The 26,565-nt window shown below is 42.0% G+C and overlaps 2 protein-coding genes across 3 annotated transcripts in view; both read right to left on the reverse strand.

The window, feature by feature from the left end:
- The window catches only part of LOC124178932 (focal adhesion kinase 1), a 37,797-nt gene extending 32,349 nt beyond the window's left edge, over positions 1–5,448 (reverse strand). For both annotated transcript variants that reach the window (XM_046562760.1, XM_046562758.1), the window contains exon 1: positions 5,159–5,448. The gene's annotated coding sequence lies outside the window, so the exon portion shown is untranslated. The remainder of the gene's footprint in view (positions 1–5,158) is intronic.
- A 1,231-nt stretch (positions 5,449–6,679) lies between these two features.
- LOC124178933 (agrin) lies at positions 6,680–24,408 on the reverse strand. The gene is made up of 9 exons (XM_046562764.1): positions 24,107–24,408; positions 10,633–10,758; positions 10,098–10,407; positions 9,859–10,002; positions 9,548–9,721; positions 9,297–9,461; positions 9,057–9,179; positions 8,270–8,446; positions 6,680–8,162 (listed from the first exon to the last, which is right to left on the reverse strand). Exons 1-9 carry the CDS (start codon positions 24,159–24,161, stop codon positions 7,931–7,933), a joined length of 1,506 nt encoding a protein of 501 aa, XP_046418720.1. The 5' UTR covers positions 24,162–24,408; the 3' UTR covers positions 6,680–7,930.
- Positions 24,409–26,565: the final 2,157 nt, after the last annotated feature.

The raw sequence follows: 26,565 nt of genomic DNA on the forward strand, positions 1-26,565 counted from the left end.
TTAGTTATATTGTTATACACATGCACAGTATTCAACTTTGTAAGCCACAAAAACATATGCAAGAATAAAAGTCACTGCGAAGAATTGAAATGACATGTTTACGGGGAGCACAAAAAAATCAACGAATAAATCGCGTTCATCGTTGTTATTGGAATACTGATTTTATATCTTCCGACTGGATATTATTATACGCAGATGTTGAATCACCTTATTGGTAAAGAATCCAAGAGAAATCACTGAAAACAGTTCCGAGCCTGAAAAGGGTCATCGACGAGAAAAGTGGGCGATAAGTGTCCGCGAGATTACCGATTTTTATTTTAGGAATCGTTGTATGAACGCATCAAATGCCTAACGGTTGATTCTTTTCTCTAAATATATGTTCGCTTTGGATCCACATACGGGTGATCCGGGAGTACAAGGGCTGGGAATGTGTGTTTTATGTGGTGCACAACCGTAATCAGCATTTAAAACGAATGCTCTGACCTTATGTACCGGCAGTATAATACAGGCCAGCAGCAACCAAGGGACAAGAAGCCCACGCAAGTAAAGTTGGCATGTAAGCAGGGATAAGATAAACACGGAACTATCTGAAAAGACAAACACTATATAATAATACAACAAGACTACCAAACAAACAAGTTTTAACTTGAACTTCCCCCGGTTGGTTCGCGTGTGAATGAAGGTACGTGGAGCGAAGGCCTGTCTGCTTGAACAGCTTCGCGAGATGAGCGGCTGCGGCTTATCGGTGCCCATATAACAGGACGGAAATCTACTTGCAGTGTGGAGCAGGCTGTGACAACCTTCGTTTCGAGCTAAAATCAATGTCCCGGACTTGTTAATCGTAGTGCAATAAGGGGTTTACAGCTTGGACGGTCTGAAGTCATCCCGATTTTGAGTTTTTTTTTTCGCTACTTATGTCCGCCATGCCGCCATTTCGTTATTAATTTTAATGAAAAAATTCTAAAATGTTCTTGAAACTATAAATAATAAAGCTCTCAAACTCAAATTGCTCTAAGCGTTTTCATTTTCGTTAGAAAAAAAAACAACCTAAAAATAGGTATAATTTTAGACCGTTCAAGCTGTACCCCCTTTTAATCCGTACCACTTTCACTACACCAGAGGGTGCAATGTAGACTAATGCTTGGGTTATCTTAGAGTCTTGACTGCGTATATACCAGTACCTCTTAGGTACAAAGAGATTCAATCGACGAAAATTAGAACGAATGCATGATGGTCGTGTTCCGCTACAGATGCACAACATTACACACGTCTGACCGCGCCAAAACATCTTTCAAAAACAACAGTGGTGTTTGTTTCCCAAAGTCTAGATTTTGGATTCCGTTCACGTGCCGTATAATAATTAACGAACGTGGATGTTTTTTCGGAGTGGAATACGAAAGAATATTGTATTTGTTATTGGTTCCGCATGAGGGGGTTTCCACAAACGTGTAACGCACATGCAACCGCGATTCCTTGCCCACCGAGAAGTGTAACAAAAGAGAATTGAATGAAGTTAAATTGCTCTAAAAAGCAGCTAAAGCAGCTCTCCGTTTTACGGTACATACTTCCCACATGCGCAGTTAATCGTGTCGTCGGTGGTTGTCTCATCGTGCATAGTATGCCCACGCATCGGTTCTTGGCGCTGCAACGCTCTTGGACGGTGATCGGAGTCGCCAAAAATGCTAATTGCCCCCTCTGACGATCCAAAGAAGGCAGCTTTCCGAATAAATTTTCTGTTTCGCAGGCGTCCGAAGACACGAGAATTTTTCTTTTATTATTATCATCGTTTATTCAAGACATGAACGCGTAACCAACCGGTTTCAAATCATTTAACGTTGGATTCAAATGAGAATAAAAATCACGCAACAGAGGCTCGGCCCAACTTGTATAATATGCTTGAATAATTTATTATACCGAGGACGCCGTATCTTTTCCGAAAGCTTCGCGAAAAAATAATGAAAAATCCACTGACTCCGTCTCATGTGTTCTACATCGGTCAATAAGATTGTATTAGAGGTTACACAGTAGTTCGTACGTTCGATAAGGATTTCCATCGCGATGACGCCATCCAAGGATTATGTGTCATCTTGATGCGCCACGGTGTAAGTCGGTTTGAGAAATTATTCGCAGGACGCGCTGCACGCGTTGTGGTTACGAATGAAATTCTTCAGAATTGTGATCGTTGCTGGCACTTTTGTGTCACACAACGCGCGGAATGGAAATACTTATATATATTAACAAGAAAACCTACGTTGCTGGTCAGTTATTGTTCCACGTTTATAAAATAGGTGATTTCACATGGTAAAATCGAGTCATCATTTCGTTCGTCTCAGTGAACGAGGTTGAAATTGGTAAGGTTATCGTAATAAAACATTGGAAAGAAATTCTCAAATTTTTAATACCTTTGAAGAAGCTTAAAATGGATTTCAAAATATACGTGTGTTTTGTTCTATTACGATTTGCTGAATTTCTAACAATTCTAAAGTCGCGAAATAACGGTTCTTCCCTGAAGATGAATCATTACAGTGTACAGTGACGTTACTAACTTCAACGTGTTCTTACAGAAGGAATTTATTTCTGCAAGTTGCTCAACTCATTCTCAGTTGTCACCGCGAACTTCATACTCTGGTAGAAAAAGTGACCGTTGATGAAGTCGATACGTGACAAGCGGTTAGCAAGCAGTCTGCAGACCTCCGACTGTCTCGTGAGTGACAATGAATTGCGCACAGCTACGAGAGCTGACTCTTGTTAATTCCGTCGGTCAAGTACCTACCTACAGTACAGTTGATTGGTCAAAATTTCGACGGTACATCGTATCGATGTTCGAACTGGTGTCACAATATAAAGTGATCCTGGGACGGTTGCTCGTCCGTGCACCAGTCACTTTGGATCAGACTGAAGTTAGTAACGTTATCGTAACGAAAAAAAAAAACAGTTTTCCTAAATTTTTTAAACACGAGCGTGTTTTGCTTTATTATACGGTTTACTGAATTTCAGACGCTTAAAAATTTGCGAACCAACGGTTTTCCTCAACACGTATCGTTTACAGTTAATGACGTTATGCGAACTTGAACGTGATCACCTTTGTCCGTCATGCACTCTTCAGCAACCCGGAGGCCCTTCGCCCTTTCTTCGTACTGTTGTAAACTAAGAACGACTGCTGAACTTATGCGTCAGTATAAATTTATGACGCGTGTAAGGAATGTGTCTGTGCGTATGTGGTTGGTCAGCGGCACGATCGTAGGCGACGACGGCGCATCGTTGGCTCGATGCCCTAATCCGTGGGGTCAATTTACGGGGAAATTTATTTTATTGGAGATACTTGTGCGATCGAGTAATTCGAGTTGTCCACGTCGCGCGACGACGATGTGGAGTCAGCTCAGCTCTTAAGTGACTCAAGAGAGCCGGGCTAGCTGACAATCGGAGAGTGGTGCTAGATTGCCAGTTCAGTCCGTTCCTTCACTTGCCGAGACGGTCCTCCTTGTGTCCAGCTCTCCTGCACTCATTTTTAACGCCAACCACGGCCTCTCGCCTCAAATGCGTACGTGATCGGAAATCGTAAACAATACCACCATCGGCTATTATAGCTGCCGTGGCGGAATATCGACACGGCCGATGAATATATTGAATGAAATAAACCTACGCGCGCATGCCTGGTTTATGCATACCTCGAGCGATCGCCGATCCCAGGCTTCGATGCCTCTTCGATTGGTCAAGGGGTCCAAGTTCCCTTCGTTTAACCCATCGTCAAACCACAAACAATACATCCATTTCTTCCATTTATTCTTCCTTTAAATGGCTGTACGCGTACCTACACCTACCTTACAGTCATAGGCGGTGTAACCTGTGCCTTCTTTTGACTCATTGTTCATAGTTGGAGCATGAGACGGTATAATGGAGAGGGGTGAGAATTACAGAGAATAGAAGTTAATCCGCAAATAAAGAGATCTTTTATCGTTTTCTACATTCGGACATTACAAAGGCACGGTTAGATGAGGACACTGGATTTGAAGGAAGCTTTAATATCTCCCAGCTGCCGGTACTTTGCATATAAAGACGCGGATGGCACGAGGGTGGATAACAACATGTTGCCGGTTCGTATAAAACATCCACACTCGGTTGCTGCTAGATCCGTGTCGGCTCGGCAATAAGGCCAAGAACAAAAGCGTGTGACAAGGGCAGACTTTGGCCTGATTCAATGCTATCTCCACTCATGTATTATGTGGACGACGACCAACGGTTGGCACGTAGTGCATCATAGTTGTACAGAAGCAATGATCAATTGTTGACCGTAGTGTTGCGCGGACAGAGTATTTTTTTTCTTGCGATCGCTGCGATTTCTTGTTTAGGTGTTCAATTACCGAGATATCAAATCATGACACTGTGTATGTAATACGTACATACAACAGAGCAAACATTATTGTATCGTATTCGTTGTATGTACGTTCCTTCGAAATTGCCGGGTAGGATTACAACCAGCGATACGCAATCGCGGATCGGTTACGGATAATGGATCATTCATCATATTCCTCGTGTGTTGCTGGTTGCTTGGGAAAGAATGCGAAGTTCTTCACTACCTTGATAATTTTTCACAATGATAGAACATTGTGCTTTTCGGTAAGATCGATAAGAGCAGAGAGAGAGAGAGAGAGAGAGAGAAAGAGAGACGGTCGCAGAGTCGGTATCGAAACAATGTCAAAGAAATCGGCTATCTATCCTTTACTTGACAATTCTAATCTATACCTAGACGTAAGCTGAAATATAATAAACGAGCAGAATTGACAGGAACATATCAGCGCAGAAATTAGAGAAGGGAGTGAGGTGAGTGGAGGCTGGAGTCTGGAGAAGAAGAATTTTACCGTTCGTACTATCGACGATCACCGCGTGTCGAGGTGACCAACAAACTCCACGACAGTTGGCATGAAAGATGAATTACGTAATAGAATTGGCATAACCGGGAGATCGAGGAATTCGCGGTATGAATGGGAAAGAATCAAAGATGGTGGTCGGCAAGTTCTCTTAGCTGTCAAATTAGGGCAGTATTCTGAGTAGCGTTCGCAGGTAGGCCAATTGCGAATGACGATTCAAAGGTCGCCGGAGAGTCGAGTCTGGCCTGTTTGCTTGGCCGTTAACAATGGAATACGGATTTTTTACTCACAGTTAAAACAGCGGGCGCGAAGAGTAGGGTACGTCACCTGGACGTTTCTGAATCTCCTTGGTGTGCACAGATATTTGATTAGATTGTTTAGCGGGCGGCGATAACCGCGCGTACTTTACATAACACTGTCACCCGCCAGACGGCAACAATAATCACTTATTCAACACAGAGTATTCGCGAATTGATTCGTTGACTCGAATCCGACGGACGAATGCCAAATCCGCACCACGCGATTCGAGTGCTACGCGATTTAGAACGGCACTTCGACACTGGATCAGTGTCGTAAACACTTGCCGCCATACTTTTCACCGTATGTCAATAAAGTGCCGGCAGCGCCATCTCTTGGCGATGTTACTAACTTCACAGAAGTCTGCCTACAAGTGTCTATGCTGCTCGATTCAGGTATGTGTACACCTGACCGAGTTGATTCTGTTCCATCCGATTTCACGAAATTTCTCACTTGCGATCTTGGTATAAGGAAATAAGGTGAAACAATGCGCGTACGCGTACGTAATTGAACCAATCGGAAAACATGTCCAAGGTGACGTTTTAAATAGGCTTGATATTTTCTCCTTTAGTGTTTATATTATTATTTTTTCAATTTTTTACTGAAGAAACTGGCATTTTTAGGAAACAGAATATACAGAAATACGCAGACTGAACGAAAATCGGCCTTCAGTTATGACATACCTTATTTCCTTACATCACGTTGCGCATCAAAGTCGCTTCGACCAATGAGAACGTGCCCCCACGTGACGTCATTTTGAGCACTATTTTTAAAAGTTATATAGAAGCGCCATTCATTCTTATGTTCAACGTATCTTGTTTGATTGGGGAATAATAATCGAATGTTAAATAATTGGTTGCAGAGGTTATGTTGTACTTTTTACGACAGAAACGGAAGCAGCACACCTTGTTTCCTTACACCATGCTTGCAATTAAACTATAACCGTACGATACAGCTAGTTTCTTGAAGCAGGTCGTACACGTCTAACGAAATTCGTCTGACGCTTATCTGGGTGAACGTCTACTTTTAGCATAACCTGCACAGATCAATGTGCCACAGCATAAAACTTGGCTAACAATAAGTATTGATCAGATCCTTAGAGTTATGTGCCCTAAGATCGGATCCAACTGACGGCTCCAACAATATTATTTCGAGGCAAGTTGTGTCATGAGCACCGCAAGGTGGCACAACAGACTCCCTCATTCGAATTCTCAACGATCAGGTAGTACGATTATCAGATATTGGGCTTCGGTAAATGCAAAGTACTCCAATCTGCTCAACATGTGCAAACTGTTGCATCGTTCATTATACTTATTAAGTATTTTTGGTACGATCTGATCCGATACATATCGATTCATATAATCGTCAATGTTGATGGTTTAAATAGAGGATTCGGATTTTACGATTGAATTCGCTCAGGACGGATACTGGGCTTAAATGTAAAAAGTTTTACGAGTGTCATAAAAAGCTAATTATTAGACAAAACAACTCTCGATGATCCTCGTACCCGTTTTCTTATTTAATTGAGTGAATTGTAAGATTATGCTACAATGTATTTATTGTAAATTATAACTGTCCTCAATATTATAATCTTGATACAATAAGAGTTCTCACGTATTCAATAATAAATAGAAAAAAAAACGATATAATATAACACACATCACATAATATGGTATAGTATAATGTATATTAACGATCAGAAGAATTTTAATCAACGTTCTGCCTTACTTTCAGTATTATATAGCATATTATAACATTACATGATAGTAGGGCGCGAATATATGATGATATCAAAAATAGTATAGGGATTATTTGATATTATAAACTTATAATGGTTTATGTCCTAGTATTCAGTACCTTATTTATACTACAATAAATAACAATAGAGTCGTGCTAATATATTTACGAAAAATATCATTTACCTTTGATATGTGTATACATTGGTGTATACCTACTTATGTGTAATGAATCCACGATTTATAGGTATACCCTCTACTATTTGATGGGATTTACGCTCATTCTTGGCACGTCGCGTTGCCGTGGGTGAAAGCGTTTGAAAGTATAATTAATACAGGGGTGTATAATGCGTTATAAAAATATGAGTTTCGTGCGCTTTCTTATATTTTTCGAAGCATAATGCCTGAGCTGATTGTCTATCGAACTGAAGCTTTAAGGAAAAATATTAGCTTCAATGTAAACTTATCTCAATTTTCAACAATTTCGCAAAATCAACACATTTTTCAGATATTTCTGAACGGTCCCGACGTGCTCTAGTAGATTGAAATAAGCGAAATATTCGAAAATTAATTGTCGATATAAAAAAAGAAAGTTCAACCAGCCAGCATTGAATAAAGATATGCTAAATGCGCCAAAAAGATTTGATAAACTCGTAAATTTCATTATCTTTCCTCAATTGTCGGCATACGCTTACCCACGTGTCATATAGTAATCACTCCTGCGGGAAACCTGTCGTATCCACATATAACAATTGAACTTATTAAAAACTGATATTTAATACACCAACAAGAATGGTGTTGATTATTCGACAGGCAAGCGCGATGGTTCTGTCCTCTGATTCCAGTAACACATCCAATATCACTTAATTATCTTACGACGTTACGAATACATCCGGCAGAAAACACAGTTTGCATTCTATGCGCGTTGCGCAGATTGATAATTCGCGGTTATATCGGCATGTAGAAATTCATCCCATCTAACGGCGAATCGCGTTCGAGTTCCTCTCACGGGCTCCTCAAGTGTAAGTCCTAGTACAGATAATTTTTTGGCTCCTCGGTGGGCTGGCCGCATACACCGTGGTACTTTTTCGTGACGAGACTTCGACTGCGGCAATTTTCAATCTCTAGGAAGCACTCGTTGCTGTAGGTCATGCCGTCAGTGCCGCAGACAGGATCGTAGTAAGGGGGGCAGATTTTTTGGCATCCACGAAAAGAAAATCCTTGAAGGCACCGTTTCATCGGCACGACGTAGACGTGCTTCCTACGGCGTGAACGAAAATAATGAACGCTGGTGAGGGACTGAAGCTTCAGAGAACTGACCCCTGGGTGAAAATTTTCGCAAATAAAGATCAGTTACGATCGACTCACCCGCAATTATCCCGTTTCATCTCACACTCGTTCCTGTAAAGCTTGTTATCCGAGCCGCACACGAATTGCCGGTCTCCTTCGCAAACTTGATTGCACAGCGCCGTTGTGGGGCAGTGTTGAGCAGGGACTGGAACGACACGTTGACCGCAAGTGTCTCGCCGCAAATGGCACGTTGATCTGTAACGTGTTTTATGATTGATTTGCGGTATGACTATAGTACACGTGGAACAGGGATAAAATGATGCTTCGATCGCAGGATTAAAACGCTGATTATCGGTTGTGTTCAGACTGTACAAAAGTTCTCAAAGATGCACTAACAAGGAAGATATCCCAGGTCGATCTCCCCGATTAGATTTCTTTTGTAATAAGTTATAGTAGACTAAAAACTAACCGACAAATATTTTTATTTATCCGCCATTAAACACTTCAAGGGAGTGAAACGACCCTCCAAAGTAAAGCATATCAAGGGAAGGTTTGGCAGTTTTCTTTTTCAATTGAGAAAATTATATTTTTCAATTCTCGTTGCGAGAAAACTTTTCCAAGTGGATTGGTTAAAAAATATTACGTTCTTGTGGGTGAAACTGCCAAATCATCCCTTGACACGCCTCACTTTGGAGGGTGATTTCACCCCCTTAGAGTGTTTAATGGCAGATAATAAAAAATACGTGTCGCTTCGTTTTGAGTCTACTGTAACATATTGCAAAAAAAGTAGAATCGGAGAGATCGACCTGGGATACCTTCCACGTCAGAGTGAAATGTAAATAGAGCAATAAACAAATTATTCTACCTATAAACATTGCCGTCGCTTCCACAAACGGGCTCCTCTACAACTTCGCTGCAGTCTTCCGGGCAATTTTCCACTTCCTTCAAGGCTGTGCACTGTCCGACGTGAGCCAGCTGGATTCCTTTCCTGAAACCGATTGATTTTGCAATCGTTATTGGATAGTGCGACCGACTTCGGTGCAGGTCTGACGACGAGCTGTCAAGGAGCGTTACTTAATTGAAACAGTGCAGAGTAAGGTCTTACAGGCAAATCGCGACGTTGAGTCGACACTGGTTTGGATATGTGTTGGCGTCACTGCCGCAAACTGGGTCATCCTCATCGACGCACCTCTGCTGTTGTTTCATACACTTGTTTAACCGTGGTCGACACTTCTCGAAGTCCGCCTTGGTCACCTTTCTTCTAGATTGTCTGTTGGATTTTATGAAGATGAAGGTCGAGCAAACAGGTGAAAAGTCTTTAATCGCTTGGGTGCGAAACATCAATTCGATACAAACCCGCAATTCAGCATCTGCATCTCGCATTCATTCCGATATATGCCTCCGTCCGATCCGCAGACGGGTGTTTCCGGTTCGTTATTGCAGTCCAACGGGCACGTTGTGGGCAAATTTCCACCGGCTGTCCGTTCCCGAGACACACAGAATGACATTGGCACCTCGAACACGTGTTTGCTGCAAAGAAATCGGTACCCCACATTCATAAGCCTTATGGTGTTAAAATACGGTCTAGACTTTTTCCACACCAACGATAAAAAGCGGAAGCCATTAACTCGGAGGGGATAAGATTATGAGGTAATGAAGAATCGTACCCGCAATTTTTCGCCCGCATTTTGCAAGTGTTCGAGTAGAGAATTCCGTCGCTTCCACAAGCTGGTTTGGCACCTCTCCAGCAGGATTCTCTACAGTGCCGTGTAGTTTGACAGTGTTTTTTGTTCGTTCGCACGACACCTTGTCTGTATGGGATTTTAAAGACGTGCAAACGTTAGCATACTCTTACGACTATAATATTTCCGATCACCCTTTACGTCTTCGTCAAACGGCGACTCACCCGCAGGTGAGGAGTTTCATCTGGCACGTAGACTTGTAGACGTTTCCATCGCTGCCGCAAATCGGCCCGTCCAGTGGCGCCAGGTCACAGGATACTGGGCAATTCTCCCTGTGTGCCGAGATGTTGTTGCATGGACCCAAGTGCGAAAGCTCGATCCCAACTCTGCATATCTCGACCCGCAACATGCACTTGTTCAAGTAGGTACGCCCGTCGGTGCCGCAAACTGCGTCCGAATCGCCCGGACAACGATGCTCGCATTTGCTACCGGAAGACCTCAGACAGGCTGATTTCTCCTTGGAAACGGTCACCCCTGAAGAAGATGAAATTAAAATCAAACACAGTCTAAAGTTAATTGACTATCCGGTAACTATCATATCTCTTCCGACTTGATACTTGGAGCCTTGTTGCGAGTCGGCAATTTGCAATATTTGCAGAAGATGATGTATTGAGTTATTAAGGTTCACAGGTTTGTTGTAATTTTTTGTTTTTTAAGGAAATTCCTGCGCCACAAGGTGGAATAATCGATGGCGCCTACCTTTGCCGCACATTTTTTTCCGCATGTCGCACTGGGAGGCATAAATGACATCGTCGCTTCCACATACCGGTTCTCCGCTCGGCGGACATATTCTGGGACAATTCGTCGCACCTTCCGCTACGTAATCTGGAAGCAAAATTATTGAAAGGCGTTATACGATGTGCGGGATGGTCGGAAATTACGGTTCACAGAAATCAGTCTTCCTGTAGAAAGGCGTTTGAAGTTGTTATGGCGCCATAGGTAAAGTGTCGCTTTTAGTATCCAGCAATCACAGAGTTCGTCGTACTCTGTGACGGTGGAAGATAACGCTCAATTATCATCGACAATTCGCATCGAGGAATTCAAAGTTGTGTACATGCAAAGATCGCATACCAACATAATTGACAAAAAAAGTCTTGCTATAATTGGCTTAGCAGTTCGGTACATGATATAAGGGTTCAGCCACCAGTAATAAGCATAACGAGGCATGCCATTGCGTGATAGGTATCTCATCTGTTGATAAGTACGAGGCTGAACCATCACCGCCTATTAACACGTAATTATACCCATACAGATCATACGTCGGCGGGTATAATTTCCAATTACGTATCGCGTCATATCTGTGGCTTGATTAACCGACATTTTCGCACTCTCTTCATCGGTGTATAATTGCGTATATGTGTACATCGGTATTCGTTACGTCCCAGCGAGCGTGTAAATAGATATGATGCCTATAAGTATAATCGTGAGCTTAGGTTTCGGTTGGCTTGCGATACACCCGCATAGATTGCGGACATTCAGATACCATATACATATCTTTGCGTGTATGGGTAATTCTTATATGGGGACGAAGGGAGACTAAGGGAATGAAATAAAAATATGAAAAAATGAGGGATTTTTTTTTCACCATTGGGAACCGATTTGACAGGTTCTGTTACGAATTTTTTTTTTATCCCATAAAAGAACCATCCTAGTGTATACCTATGGTGTATGACCAGACATACCGTGAATGCATTGGGGGTTGCCTTATAGATCGAACCGATGAGCGACACGGACCAGCGAGTGTGCCGCACCTCATCAGCGATAGCTGTTGAAAAAGAAGATGGCAATCCCTGGTAGCTTAATCGTATGTTCCGGTTGAATTCCTTGCAAGTATTGTAACCGCCTGGTTGACCACGATAACAGCCCCGACTCGTTGTCCGTGTCGCTGGACTTGTGAATCAGGGAATCCCGGATTAAACTCTACATATACTGGAATGTCTGAATACATTGCGATAAAATATTCCGTATGGGTATATGTATAGTAGAATTGCGGAATGCACGTTGAAGCATGAGAATTTCTGCCTATAACAGGTAAATCGATCTTTACAGTAACAGTTTTGCATGTAAGGCATTTTTCTCACGACCTGAATACCAAATATTTTACATTCTTTTAATTGTCATTTTTTCTTCTGTATATCAACCTGCCACCGTCACCGTCGTGGCTAGAATTCTAGATGTCCTACAAAGGTTGTTCGGAATATACAGCCCGTACCGTTAACACGTTTATTCATTGCTCTGCGAGCATTTTTGGATTTGAATTTGAATCCAAGAAGTAATTATCTCAAAAGCGATAAAATTTAGGGCATGATATACGTAATTCCGAAGCACTTCTTTTATCATGGAAAGCGGTTATTGTTTCCACGAGACTTGTCATTCAACGTTCCACGTGACGTGATTCTAGGAAAGATTTCAGACGAATGATGCTGTCACTTCATCTCTGATGGATGTTTTTACTTCAACTCTACCGAACCATGAGAGCCAAAGTTTCCTGTATATTTTGAGCAGGGTATGAAGATCACGTTTGGGAAGCCTACCAAACAGGTGTCATGGGAGTTGCTATGTTTTATTTAAAAATCTCTGAATGCACGCTAGTCCCTAAAAGTACATTTCCAACATGTGTCAGTGCGGGCAGCAACAGTTTCGTGGAAATGGATATTCGAAGTTAACGAAGTTAGCTCGTTAACCGTACGTACCGAACTGTAAACTTCCGAGAGTCCGAGAAGTATCATAGTTCCAAAATTCAGGGGATACCGTTCATGTGCCGTAAAATTATAATGTATATATGTATGTGTGCCACCTGGCGATGATTCGAGTTACGGGTCAATGCATTAACCGCACTTTAATTCTCGAAAACACTGACGTTTCCTGTACATATATTATACACATACACGGACGAACACGACGACGACAAGATCACCTACATGACAGTAGTCCGTAGGTGTTGTTATTGCCAGTGCAGCGATCGAAAAGACGTAAGAAATAAAAAAATGGGTGAAACGGTATCGCGAAAGAAATTAGAAGAGAAACGTAGACACACTCTGTGTGCACAGTTATAAGTGTGAGATTCTAATGGAACGGTCGTCGTTATTTCCGGTCCATTATACACACGAACTGTGCACAGAAATGTATTGGCTATAACGCGCGGCGACGTTCGTATGTGAAGAAGAGTGATTTACTGGGACCCCAAGCACATGTCGCGGGCTTCACGGTCCAGTGATCAACCGGTAGGTCAACAGCATTCGTCGCTTACCTGGACCAGCCTCGGGCGTATAAGTATATCAGAGTTATGCGTGCATCTGTAAATATATTTAATCGGCGAGTTGTGTATCCAAGGTGTAAGTTTTGCCGCGTATTAGGAAACCGAGGCTTAAGGTCATGCAGTAATCCTTTCTTTACCGACCGAGCAAACTCACCCGTTTTCTTCCCATATTAGTTCATTAATAAGGAAAAGGGTGAGTTTGCTCGGTCGGTAAAGAAAGGTGTACTGCATGACCTTAATACGTCTGATGCAGTCCAACTAGTTCGGGGACAATTACTGATTCGGGGTAATTCCGTGGTGAGGCCTTCGACTTGGATCGGGTCACGTAACGGTCGCAAGATATTTGACTAATTTGATTCGTTTTGGGGGAATTTGGTGCGCTACCATTCGCGAACGAGGAGAAGTCGGTGATTAGTTTATTTTTTTTACTCTCCGATTGGGTGTAAAAAAGAGTGAGCTGGCGTATAGAGGAAACCTCGATGATTTTACATAAATCATTTCATGTCTGCATATTCATCCAGAAATGAACGAGGGGATCCATTCTAAAGCGAGAGAGAACACGAGACCGCCCAACGGCAGCTCGAGGACGCCGTTGATCTTGCAAGTCGATAAGCATTATCTCCTGGCTCCGGGACACCGTTGAATTCCATTGCCTAGATTTTTTTACACGTTTTGTTATTACTCAAGAGATACATGGCAGCGATATCGCGATACATGCACTTCTAAATTACATCCATGCGAAGACTTGGAGTATACATATGCCTCGAGGTGAAGTTCGAATTTGAGATGATGAATGTCATTTTGTCAAATCATTTTGACTGTGACGTTATGCTCTCGGATTTTATGGTCGTTTGATTCTCGATCAGTTGTAGAAAAGTAAGGAACTTTTAAGTAAGGTACTTATTGGATTTGAATTTGGGAAAACTGGGTGTATTACGGTTCATTGTGATGTCGAAATAATAAAGTATCCTCAAGCAGCAAAAAAGTCGGGTTCAATGATATAACAACCGCGCTCTGGAAGGTTGTTGCGCAATCAACGGAATCACTTTAAGTGCGAGGTGGCAAAGTCAGAAGAGAGAATTTGTCACGGGTACGCGGATATTCGATTATTCGGAGCTATAACCTGAAGGCGTCAAGGTATAATAAATCCGCCTAAGTCGCACGGTTCGAAATGAATTAATCAATCAGTACTGTCTGACCTTTGATAGGCTAACAATGCCGAGGAAATTGTACACGTACTTACTACTCACGCGTACAATTGTCCGCATCTATCTGCAAGTATGAGATGGGGAGGAGAAGCTTTTAACAAGCAAGCAGAGGGTGGAAGAGAATGACCGAGAGAGAGAAACTATTGGCAAACCACTTGAAAGAAGAGGTTCAATAATTGTTTAAAAAAATCCGCCCTCCTTGATGGAATCAGGGTTCATAAGTTTAGGGTATACGTATCTTACTTCCGTCGTCGTTGTCCAAATCAAATGCCTTGGACATGGCCAAGTTGACAAGGTTTCATAACTCTGTACCAATATACCATGCTTGTACAGAATAATTGTCTCATTGTGGGGAATGGGTGGAAAGCCAAGACGTTACCTATTGTCTCATTGGTGGTTCACGAATACTTTCTCACACCGACGCCTGTTGCAGCTTGACAATAATGCAGACTCACCTCAATTCAGGTGAAGGCACCCAGTTCATGTTAACGACGCTATTGCCCATGACTATGCAGACTGTGCACATAATACGTTATTGTACGTATACAACATGTGATTTCTGCAACGGCACAATGCGGCGGGAGGCGAAGACTACCGGTATAGTTAAAATCTCGCTTCCTTGTGGGGCATTGTTTTACGGTGATATAAAACTATCAAGACCGTAGCTGGAACCGGCATGCGGGGTGATATATACGAGGCGGGTAAGGCAAGGAACATGGGGCGAATAAGCGCGACGAGAGACAACACCTTGGAGCTTAACGACCGTGTACCCCGTTATACGAAGGCGGGCACGTAGCTGCATACACGGATTATCATCAGTTCGCTAATTATCAAGCTCAAAGTAGAGTAACAAGTACAAAGGAGAAGAAGGAATGGAGGCATACCTGGAGCTAAGGAGGCCAAGCAAGCTTACTGATAGAGAGCGGGACCGCGCCCTTAATCGGAAGATTAACGAGTGTAACCAACGTCGAGAGACTAGCATGGATAGAGGGTATTATAGAAAGTAATGCTGCCTCCTGCCGCATAGTTACAGATATGCTTCCAGCGGCACTCTACACGTCATTGAAAATAAATAACATCGACTGAAATAACAGGAAATGAATATTTCCTGCTCTGGAATACTGCTCACGCCAGATACTTGTATATCTCTCGACAATCTATATAGACTAATTACAACGAAGTGTCCTATGCCCGAGAAGCGGCCGTTAGTTCGTCAGAAATACAGCGAGTCAAAATCCCCTAGTGTAAACGACCCGCCAATTGTGACGGTGATTTTCTCGAGAACCACGCAATTATAACGACTCGAGATAGCTAACGCTGTTTTTCGATTCGCGTGACTTCGCGACATCAATCAGTTGAATGACACTGCAGGTCTCGGTGATACTTCGCAGAATACGAATCTGTTACTGATTGTGAGTAATTGACCAACAGGGAAGAGCCGTTAACGCTTCTCAATGTTCATTGGATCAACTGGAAAAACATACATATAGTCCTGCTTTCCTATCGAACTGCGCGAAATCATCGAACAATTACATTAGTCAATGCGGCTTTTGACGCTGTGATTCTCGAACATGTTTAGACTTCATTTTGCAGTCTTTAATGGCACTTTTACGATCGATCGATTGAGTTCAAAAGTGCATCAACCACCCTGTTCTTGCTTGGTTTGTCTAAAGCTGACATTCATTGGAACATGTGATTAGGAAGTAGTTCTTGCTCGTTGTAAAAAGTTAATGAGGGTTCCAATATAATGGCCATATTTACTGCAAAGAAGAATAACACAGGGTTAACTTGTACATCCGCCGAAGGTTTGCAGTTGGTACCAAACAAAGGTTATGCATACATGCGGTGGTTAATTCTCCGTCATTATCCAGCTGCAGGTTGTGTTTTAACGTATTTTCATCTCTTCTAATAGGCGACCAGAGTTTTTGTCGCTTCTCGTTTACGGATTACGAATTGCTCGCGGGATAGTAAATCATAAAAGCCGAGAAATCCATACTGCGGAACGAAACATACGGTCTACGAGAGACCTAATTATATAGCTGGACGCAAGTAACAGATACGCGGGGCATCGGCAAAACTCCTTACAATACATCCACAACACGTGTCATATATGTGGGCACACGTATACAATACACACGCATGTAGGTAAATTACAAGTACGCCAGAGAAATCTGGGACGCAAGTGATCATAAAAGTTCCAAACGCTGAAGACTGAATCTATGTGTACATATTTTGCATGCCCCAAGAAGTGCGTACATGCAGTGTCTTATACCTATGTTGCCTTCGGGGTGAACGCATGGGTTTCAATTTCCAGACCATGATAGAAACTAATTTCAACATCCAAGCCTTAGTACGTCGTCTACACACCGCAACGAAGTTCCAGCCGCATTAACCGGTAATCATTGAAAGCATTTGGTCGTATTGATGTTATTTGAGAAGCAGGCAAGTTTTCTGGACCGTTCGTATAACCTGTTGATATCGGACACCGTTAAAATTGTGCAATGTTGGATAGAGTATTTTCGCAGGGTCATTGCATGGAACTAGTCGTGAGCAAATGAAGACCTTTGCAGTTACTCGAATTTACACATTAATTCTACGATGAGACGGTGGACTTTTAGTGACATATCCGAGTTGGTCCGGCATTCGAAGACGCAGGCTTCCATAAGATGAGGACGAATTGGAAACATGCTGGAGAGGTTGACAATTTGAAACGCACTCCACTGCAGGGTGTTGCGGATATTATCGACTCGCTGTTCTCGAGATGGAAGAATGAACGCAAGAAGACTGTTGTCCTACAATCGAAAAATTTCTAACCATAGTATCGGGGTGAAATACTTTGAAACCCAGTAGCAGTGATACAGATCTAACTTGAATAAAAAATATCATGAGGCTGATATCAAGAAGGTCAAGAGTTGGCTGTGCACAAATGTAGCTACATTAGGGTGTTTCATTTTTTAACATTTTTTTTTTCAGGTGCCACTCGAAAAAATTGTGAGAAATACTGTAAAAAAAATTTTGTAAGACCTTGAAGAAGTAGAAAAATATGTAGAGTTCACTACCAATTTCTGTAATATTTCTTATACAATTTTATGTGTATACCTTGCCGGCTTGTGTATAAGATGCTTATTTTTTTCGTATCGTGATCCAATTAATAATTGTTAGTAAAAATCAGTACTGAAATATGGACATGAAGGTGATGCGATACTTCTATTTCGGTAACAAAAACTGTTATTCAACAAATCTCTCCGAGACGATTAATCTTTCGTATAAAGGTCAAGAACAAAAAACTGCGGAATTGTTACGCGCAGTTTGCTGTTGATTGGTGAACGATTAATTGGACCACCATAAAAAAATAAATAAATAAACTAATGTATATACATTTAATTTCGTAAGGTGTACACTTAAAAATAAATAAAAAATATTACAATAATTCGTAGTGACCTCTAAAGATTTTCCTACATCCTCGTGGTTTTAAGACAGTTTTTTTTCAATACGTATCACAAATTTTTCAAGTGGTACCTCAAAAAAAGCAAGCTACATGTATCGGAACCTTGCGACGAACGCGGATACTGCGATTCCTCTGGTCCCAAAGACAAAAGCAAACACCGGACTCTGCCTGCGGGTGCAGTTAGGAATATACCTGAACGCGTTAATGCTTCGACGAAAAATGGAACAGCGTGGCTTGTGGTCGGTCCCGAGCTGTGTTAGCGTCTTTCCCTCTTTCTCTGTCTTTCAGCGCGCTGATCTTGGCTCTACTCGTTAAATATTCAAAGTAGGACTGTTGAGTTATTCGAATTTTTTTAACGGTTTACTCCCGGTGCCCGCGCGACAAACCGACAACCAGGAAGCAGGAGGAGCGTGCGCAAAGTGTCGGCAAAGGCAAGGTACGACCATGGTATCAAGGTTTCAAGGCCAAGCAGCGAGGACTGTTGTCAGGATTGCCGTTCGGCTATTCGAGGCGCAACGTCGCGGATTCTTGGACGCACCAGGTTCGCGGTAATATCATGGAAAGTCATGGATTTAGCTTAGCGTACAGTTAATCTAATTTACGGAATGATAGATGTGGCCCCAACCATGAGTACGTGACTCGATATGGGCTTCGACTGACCGCCGGCTGTTTAAAAGAATGCTGATCATGCGGTCGGTCACGATCATGTACTTAAACGATGCCGATCTCGAATCCTCTACTTGAGAGGGGAAAATGAGGAGACTTACCATCACGCAGTTGGAAAAACAATTAGAAATGAGCGAGGAAAGTAAGATTTTGGCCCCAATGCGTGTATGGCGTAATAGTTGTTATTCGTGTTACATATACCTGCGTTTGGGGAATTTAGGTACACCGTTACAATTGATTGAAAACGTATTCTATTTGTGATGAGGGTGAAAAAAACAGAAAGAAGATTAGAAAGAAAAAGCAAAAAAAGAAACAACAAACAAACAGAGGTGTGCATATAGAGTAATCAGACCCGAACGAGAGTGATAGAGGTCCGGGAAGGCAAAGCAAGTGGTGCGTGAAAAGTAAGATTAGGAATAGAAAAGAAAAGGGGAATGGTGAAAAAGTTGGAGAATAAGAAGAGATAGAAGATAGGGAAAAAATTAGCCGATATAAATGTGTGAAAATGGGAACAACAACTTCGATGAATGGATCGTTAGAGTCGATCAATGGGAAATTGAATGAGCTGATTGTCCGTCGGTATTCACTCGCTTTGAAATCTCTGACAGTCTGCGAGCGGGAAACAACTGTCCACCTTTTTTTCACCTACTGTAGGTATTATACGTGTAATTACTAGGTATCTATGTGGGAGTTTCACTTGTGCTCAATTCTCACACAGAGCATTGTAAAAGAGGAAAAGAAATCCACTGGACAGTAATTAATATCCATTATTATAGTTTATTTTCGAAATAATAATGTACATTCTCGTGCAAGTGTATCTTTACCGCCACCGTATACGTGACCCATCCAGATTATCAACCACGCCTAATGAATAACTAATTATTATTCGTAGCGCATCACACCCATACCGGTTGAATTTTTGTAACAAGATTCAGCACTTATAGTCCAGTCCATAAAATACCCCGTTATGATTGAGAGAGAAAGAGGTGCGAATGAAAAAAAAAAAAAAAAAAATGAAACTAAGAAATGGAAATAACGTTCTGCTGCCGTGCCCGAGTCTCGGGCATAATTATCTATAGATGAACTCTCATTGGCGGACGGATAATTCGTTTATTTTCTCTATCATACTGCTATAATTAATGTCAATTTGGTGCGAAGATTGTAAGGCGCGTTCTCTCTCCATGCTGCCGCCCTTTCATCCGACACTTACAATCGGCTCGCCGATTCTGACCGTTATTTATTGCCGCGCAAAATTCAACACTGGTTTATAAGATGTTTTACTGCATGAATTACATTTGCGAACGTTGGTTAATCTGTTAGTCCTTTATTAGATTAGGTTAGGGGAAAAGGTTATTAGCAACGTGGCACAAATTAATCTTCGGTTTCTCTTCGATGCACCCGCAGCTTTCTACTCGCAACGACCTAATGTAATTCTAATGTAATTCTAACGAGTTGATTCTAATTCATGTTCCCCGGGAAAATCATTTTTGCATAGGTTGATTGGAGAAATCTTGGCAAGGGTTTGTGCGTTTTAATCGTCTGGAGAAACTATCGACATGATACTAAGTTTTACGTCTCGGACAGTGACGTTTTTTTTTAATACTTTTCTTAGTTTTCAGTGTGTTCGCTATATCTAGCTTTCCTTCGGGTTATGTTCTATTGAAATTCTATTCACCTACTTTCGTCACCTTTGTTCAACAATCGGACATGCGCAGTGTGTTCTTTTTCAATACCTTCATTGATTTATTTTTGGGATACATGGTACTAGAAATGAAATGTTGGCAATTTTGCAAAACATTCAGAACTTGTTTGAAAGAGAACCTTTTTTATTTATTTTTTTTTTTTTTACGTCGTGAGCCTCACTCGAAGTAAATAATATAGACCGTGTGAATGGATAATCAGTGCAATTTGTCTCTTCCTACGGATTTGATATTACATGTTCCTCGCTCTCAATGGTGTAAGACAATATGCATACAGGCGAGGATGTGGAGCGTGAGACCAGAACGCGACGGAAAAGGAAGAAATAATATAGAGGTGAAAGAGATGAAAGTGTAGAAAGAAAAGGAGAGGAAGAGAGATGAGAGGAGGCAGCGGTGGCAAGGTGATTTAAATTCAGTGTGGAACGTTTAAGTCAGTGGGTCTCCGGGTCAGCAAAGTAACCCAAGTCACGATGTCTGGACAAAAACCGTGGATCGCGAAACAAATCCTGATCCTGCGAAGACCGCAAGTTTGCGAAAAGGGTGGATTATGTTCGCGCCTTTTTTTTTCACCCCTCCCCTGCAACCTTACCCGAGACACGTGCTCCTGTTACGTGGTCGACTATAAAGGGTATGCTTACACCATAAACGAGATGAACTTCTATAGCCAGTCATGTGAATTTTCGATATATCCGCTTTTACACTCGATATGACACTGGGTAAACAAAATTCACTTTTTGTGTGTAACGTGAAAACTTTCAACTGATTATATTAGGAACAAGGTTTAGTGTAATAGAATTGATATTAGGATATTTCAGACACGAAACGTTTTATTGTAATATGATTTTTTTAGTTTTTCCAAAAATACAGTCTACATGAACAAAAAATGAGGGTACATAATTATGGTGTTACAGTACACTGATCAACTAAATTTTGCAACGAGGAAGGTGCTTACTAATTTTGAAATACCTATCTAGCCTCGTTATAAAACCATATTTATTTTGATTAGATCAAGTCTAGTTTTTGTGTCATAACATCGTTTCGACACATATTTTTTGATTCAGGGTTTTTTGTTATTTATTGTAACCAGCTAACCGGTATTTATAGAAAATAAAAAATACAAACTGAATAAAAAAAGGTGAGTAAAAACGATAAATATTCAATTTTAATGGTAGTAGTTATAACACAAAAACTAGACCTGATCGAATCAAAATAAATATGGTTTTATAATTAGGGTAAATAGGTATTTAAAAATCAGTAAGCACGTTCCTCGTTACAAAATTTTGTCGACCGGTATAATAAATCATGTTTTGGGTTATAGCTCTAGACTACAACAAGGACCAGTTTGACTGCTCGGAGAAGCAGAGATTTGAGGTATGACTAAGGCTTGCGGTTTTTTTTTCGGCGAGTACCTACACCGTTCTCCGACGTCTTTAGCAACTAATCATTTTATTTGGAATGAAATTTTGAGGGGAGAAGCCGCACAACCGGTTCGAATGAAAAGGTCCGAGTGAAAATTGTCCTCATATTCTCCATCACGACGAGATGTGATATCAGCCCTGTGCCCGCGATTACGTTTATACCACGGTGAACTTCGGATTTTTTCAATAAATTAACAACTAATAAAACGGTTATCACCATATAATCGTAGGTTGTTTAGACGGGTAAGGTAATTAAAAAGGTGTGAAAAACAAGCTGACCGAAATTTACCGTCGACGATTCTTTACAGCTATCGGGGAACGTTCCAATGGAGCATCACGCGTCTTCGCATGAATAAAAAATCTCCCGGCTCAGATCACCGGCATCCAGACACATCGGTATGGGACAGCTGCACGTAAGAGATAACTAGCTCAGTTGAACGAAGAATCTCGCGCAAGCTATGCAGATATCACTTGAATCTCAGTTTACGTTCAACGGTTTATGGGTACTGTATACCGACTAGCATAACATGGTGAAAAAAGTAAAAGAACCACGCAGAGATGCAAACGTCTGCGTTAAGAGATGCTATCGAAACAGCTCTCATGGGCTAAGGCACGTATAGCACGTACATACGTATATCAAGTATGCACTGCATACCTATATAAATGTCAAACGGACCAAGTTCATTATTCATCTCGTACCAACTTTACTACCCCGATTCCCTCTGCGATCTTCTACAATGTATGCAGGTACAGTGTTCACATGCATACAGGATGTTCGATTGAAATCTGTTTCTGGTATACAGGAATGCATGTATACTCACCTTCTTTTGGATCATACATAGGGAGAACCATATACAGCCGTTGATAGAATTAAAAGACGATTATTCTGCATCATGAGAATGAGAATTCAAAATGCCTGCGTGAGCAAATTACCACAGTAGTAATAGTACAGTGGAAAAATTTTCTTCAAGGAGCCACTCGAAAAATTTGTGACAAATACTGAAAAACTTGTCGTAAAACCTGGAGGAGGTAGGACAATATATTTAGATATCACTACCAATTATTGTAATATTGTTTACTTATTTTTATGTGTACACTTTACGGCCTTATATATATTAGTTTATTTTTTTCGTATCGTGGTCCAATTAATCACTCATCACTCGAAATAGGAATATCGCATCACTTTAATGTCCCTATTTCGTTTTCAGTACTGATTTTTATGAACAATGGCTATTCGGACCACGATACGAAAAAAATAAACTAATATGTATATAAGTCCGTAAGTTGTACAGATAAAAGTAAATAAAAAAAATTACAATAATTGATAGCGACCTCTAAATATTTCCCTACTTTCTCCAGGTTTTGCGACACTTTTTTTCCGTATTTGTCACAAATTTTTCGAATGGCACCTCAAAAAAAAAAAAAAGGTTAATAAATGTACAATCCTAAGGAACAGTTTGACCACGAGTGAAAACGTATCAACATTACATCCTCCGTACAGGTACGGGTGATTTAGATAGTCAAGAGTACGTCGTGTAGTTGCTATCCGGCCGCGGGTACGCATTAGCATCTCTTATGAAGGGATTCTAACCAGTTGGTTTTCACATCAAGGGATGAAAGAAGCTGCTGCAGTCACCCGTGCGCACAAAGTCCTACGAATTCAACGTTTCAACTCCACCGCGTCCGCGTTCCGCGTTCACACCTTCAGGCCTTTAAGCCTCCAGGGCTTCGAGGAACCCCTTGGCCTCCCCTTGGAGTCTCTTGCTCTCTTTCTTTACAGAGCCCCATTTGGTGCAGCAGCTGCCAAACTCTACGTGTCAATGTTCTGATCGGTCCATTTCGTCCATTCCATTGCATTTGCATATTTCGTGGATTATTTCTGCAAGCTGTGCGTATCCCCATGGATTTGCTGTCGTAAATTTTTTCATCATTCGAGATGTGATTTTTTCGTCTTGAAATTTGCGAGGAGAACACGGATACTTGTGGCGTTCGATCGTGTTCTCAAATAGACGCATGTAATGATGAATTTCGTTACCGACTCTGTCCTTGGGGACCGGTATTACGGAAGACGTTATGATCACGAGTGACATAAAAGACAATGACAGGAAGTAAGATCCTCACTCCATAGATATAACGTACATTAAAGTGGCATTAAAACGAACAAAAAACGAAAACCATGAAAATACGCTGGATCTTTCAAATATAACAAATTTATATCGTGATACAAAGTGGAGTTGAAGAACAACGAAGAGCAGACGAAAAAGACTTTCGTCGCGAATACATTTCTGTCGTGAATCGGGACATGAACTGATTCCACAGATGCATTTATAATAATAAAACGCAAAGTATATGTATAAAAATCTGAATTACACGAAGTAAATGCTTAGAATTCTAACCAATTGACTGCAGTGTGCACATGGATGTGCAGCGTGAGTAATCTGAGTTAGTAAGTAACGTAGTAGGTACATACGAACCATGTAAACAGCAGAAGAGCAGCAGGAATGCCCCGACGATGTACTGGAACCGCATGACGTTTGGTCCTCGATGGGTTTGGGGTTTGGTCCAGGTGACGAGACGGGGAGAGGAAGAAAAAACGAGCAAAAAAAAAAACCAACAGCACACTTGGAACTCCGCGGGCTCTGGTGCGAAACGAGCTAGTGAGCGAGGGAGATAGTGACACTGTGAAGAGAAGAGACGGACAGAGAAAGAGCAAGAGGCAACAGGGAGGGATTGATGCCCTCTTCGACCTCAGCTGTGTGTCGAGGTCCGCGAACGACTGAAGGAAACAGCTCGACTGTTCTGACGTCTATACCTTGTCCTGCCCTACCCCTGCTCGATCTCCCTCTCTATTTCTCCCTCGCTCTCTGCTGCTCTCCTCGACAGTCGCCCTCTCTCTTTCTCTATCTCTCCCTCCCTTTCTAATCCTCATCTTCACCGTCATCCGTGGCGTAAATCCTCCACCTCTTGGCTCCCGTGGTGTATTCCCATTACTATTGCCAGGCTCATGTCCACGTCCATGCCATGTTTATATCCAAACGACGACGTGGTGCATTGGTACCCTGCAGTCTTCTCCCTTCCCTGCAGCCGAGAGGTACTCACGGATGCACGCTCCTACCTCGCCTTGGCTTGCTCGTCAGATTGCCCGTCATCATTATGCTATCATCCAGTGAACCACATCCAATGACTCGCGATCGAATTCTCTCGCGCTCATGTATCGCGTACGCTGGTTGCGCCCAATGTTTCTGGGCCACTGCAACGAGCCAGCGCGAACCGGCCATCACCGGTACTGAAAATTGTTACTCTGTGATGTCTGCGAGATATACATATAGTAGGTATGTACTATACATGTTGCTCGGTTAAACACTTAATTGAAGGTAGGCTTTTTCAGACCGATACACTTCACTGCAGAAGTATGTATACGCGTTCGTTATGTACCTCGCTGAAATTCGTCGATTTCACGAGTCATTCGAATATAAGTCTCAGGTGACTTTTTTTCTCGTTGGACTAATTGGACTGCACAGAACTTGGTGCAAAACCTGACACCGTGAAGATCCATAAGTGATTGCATACAGTTTCGTCTATTTTAGGTCAAGGTCAATCGTTATTGTCAAATCAGGAGTTTCCATATTTCCTGAGGTAATGACATGGTTAGAATCCGATTGTCCATTGGCATTGTACGGATAACCTATAGTGCTTTCTCTATTGGCAAAGCTTCATACGCGGTGGGACTGACGAGGACTGCAAATGAACGGAACGTAAAATAGAATAACAACAATGAAACCATGATAATGACCTTTCCCCGGATAGGCGGCTGAGTTGCTGCACCGAAGCGATGAAATTCTTATAACTTCCAGGCAGTTAACTATTTTAGTAGTGTTCTTGTAACGATAGTTTAATTGTAATCGCATGGCTAGTTTCGTTTGGCCGATTATATAGTGATCCGATACATCGTGGGTAGTAGCAAAGTGACCCATATACGTGATCGAATTCTCATACAGAGATGAAGATGCATCTGCAGATGCAAGAAATAAGAACATTTGTTTCGCCGGTCAATTACTTTCATTGTACTACCATACCTAATCGAGTAGCGAACCGCAGCCACCGTTGATTTGTTTCAATCGCAGGTATATAGGTCGCGAAAGTTCTCGCTGATCCTTATGTTTGCAAAATTAAAGGACGCCGCAAAATCCATGGATGTATACTTAAAAATTCTTCGGTCAGGCGCAACGGTCGATCAGATTTTGTAGATGAACTAAGAATGGCTATGATGAGCCTTCGAATGACGATGATAACTTCGGGAGGAATGCACTGCGCGTGGGATGGGAATTCGATGCTTCAATCGGATACAGTGCGACTCACAATCAGGGTGCAAGCACCGAAATTCGAGAAGGCACTGAACCTCAGCGAAACATTCGTCGAACTGTACATCTGCGGGGCGATGGTGCTCGAGAACGAGGTTATAAAAACGACACCTTGGCCTCGGGCCCGGAAGTGTTGGACCCGCCAGGGATTTCGAGGTTTTGAGGCTTCAATTACATAGTCGCGCGAAATGCTACCACCGTAACTTCTTCTTCGTCCAACTGACTGCCATGTCGCTGCTGGGTACATCGATGTGAGAATGTGCCGTGTGTATATTGTATGTACGAGAACACGATGCAGTACCTTATCGGAAGTGGAACGAAGGAACGAGGCGACGAGAGAAAAGGACGGCTGCCGACCATGGGTTGGATCTCGGTGATGAAAAGGGTTATTACCCGCAGGCTGCGATCAGCCGCGCTTTCTCGCCTCTCGGCTGAACAGCGATTTGCACCAAGAGCATACGTCCGTGTTAAGTGTAGGTAGATGTGGATGCACGTAATACGCGGCTACCTGCATGCACACGTATATTATTCGTATGTTTGCGCGTATGTACCTACACGCCCACGTGTGTACG

Source organism: Neodiprion fabricii, chromosome 3 (assembly GCF_021155785.1).
Source record: "Neodiprion fabricii isolate iyNeoFabr1 chromosome 3, iyNeoFabr1.1, whole genome shotgun sequence".
In the NCBI taxonomy this organism is placed as follows: Eukaryota; Metazoa; Arthropoda; class Insecta; order Hymenoptera; family Diprionidae; genus Neodiprion; species Neodiprion fabricii.

What these genes read in the sequence shown, in the direction of transcription:
- LOC124178933 (XM_046562764.1), bottom strand. Translation starts at nt 24,161, where the DNA reads ATGCGGTTCCAGTACATCGTCGGGGCATTCCTGCTGCTCTTCTGCTGT. An exon ending in ATGCAGATGCTGAATTGCGG is followed by an intron (nt 9,462 to 9,547) that starts GTTTGTATCGAA and finishes AAAATCCAACAG; the next exon opens with ACAATCTAGAAGAAAGGTGA. An exon ending in CTCAACGTCGCGATTTGCCT is followed by an intron (nt 9,180 to 9,296) that starts GTAAGACCTTAC and finishes AATCGGTTTCAG; the next exon opens with GAAAGGAATCCAGCTGGCTC.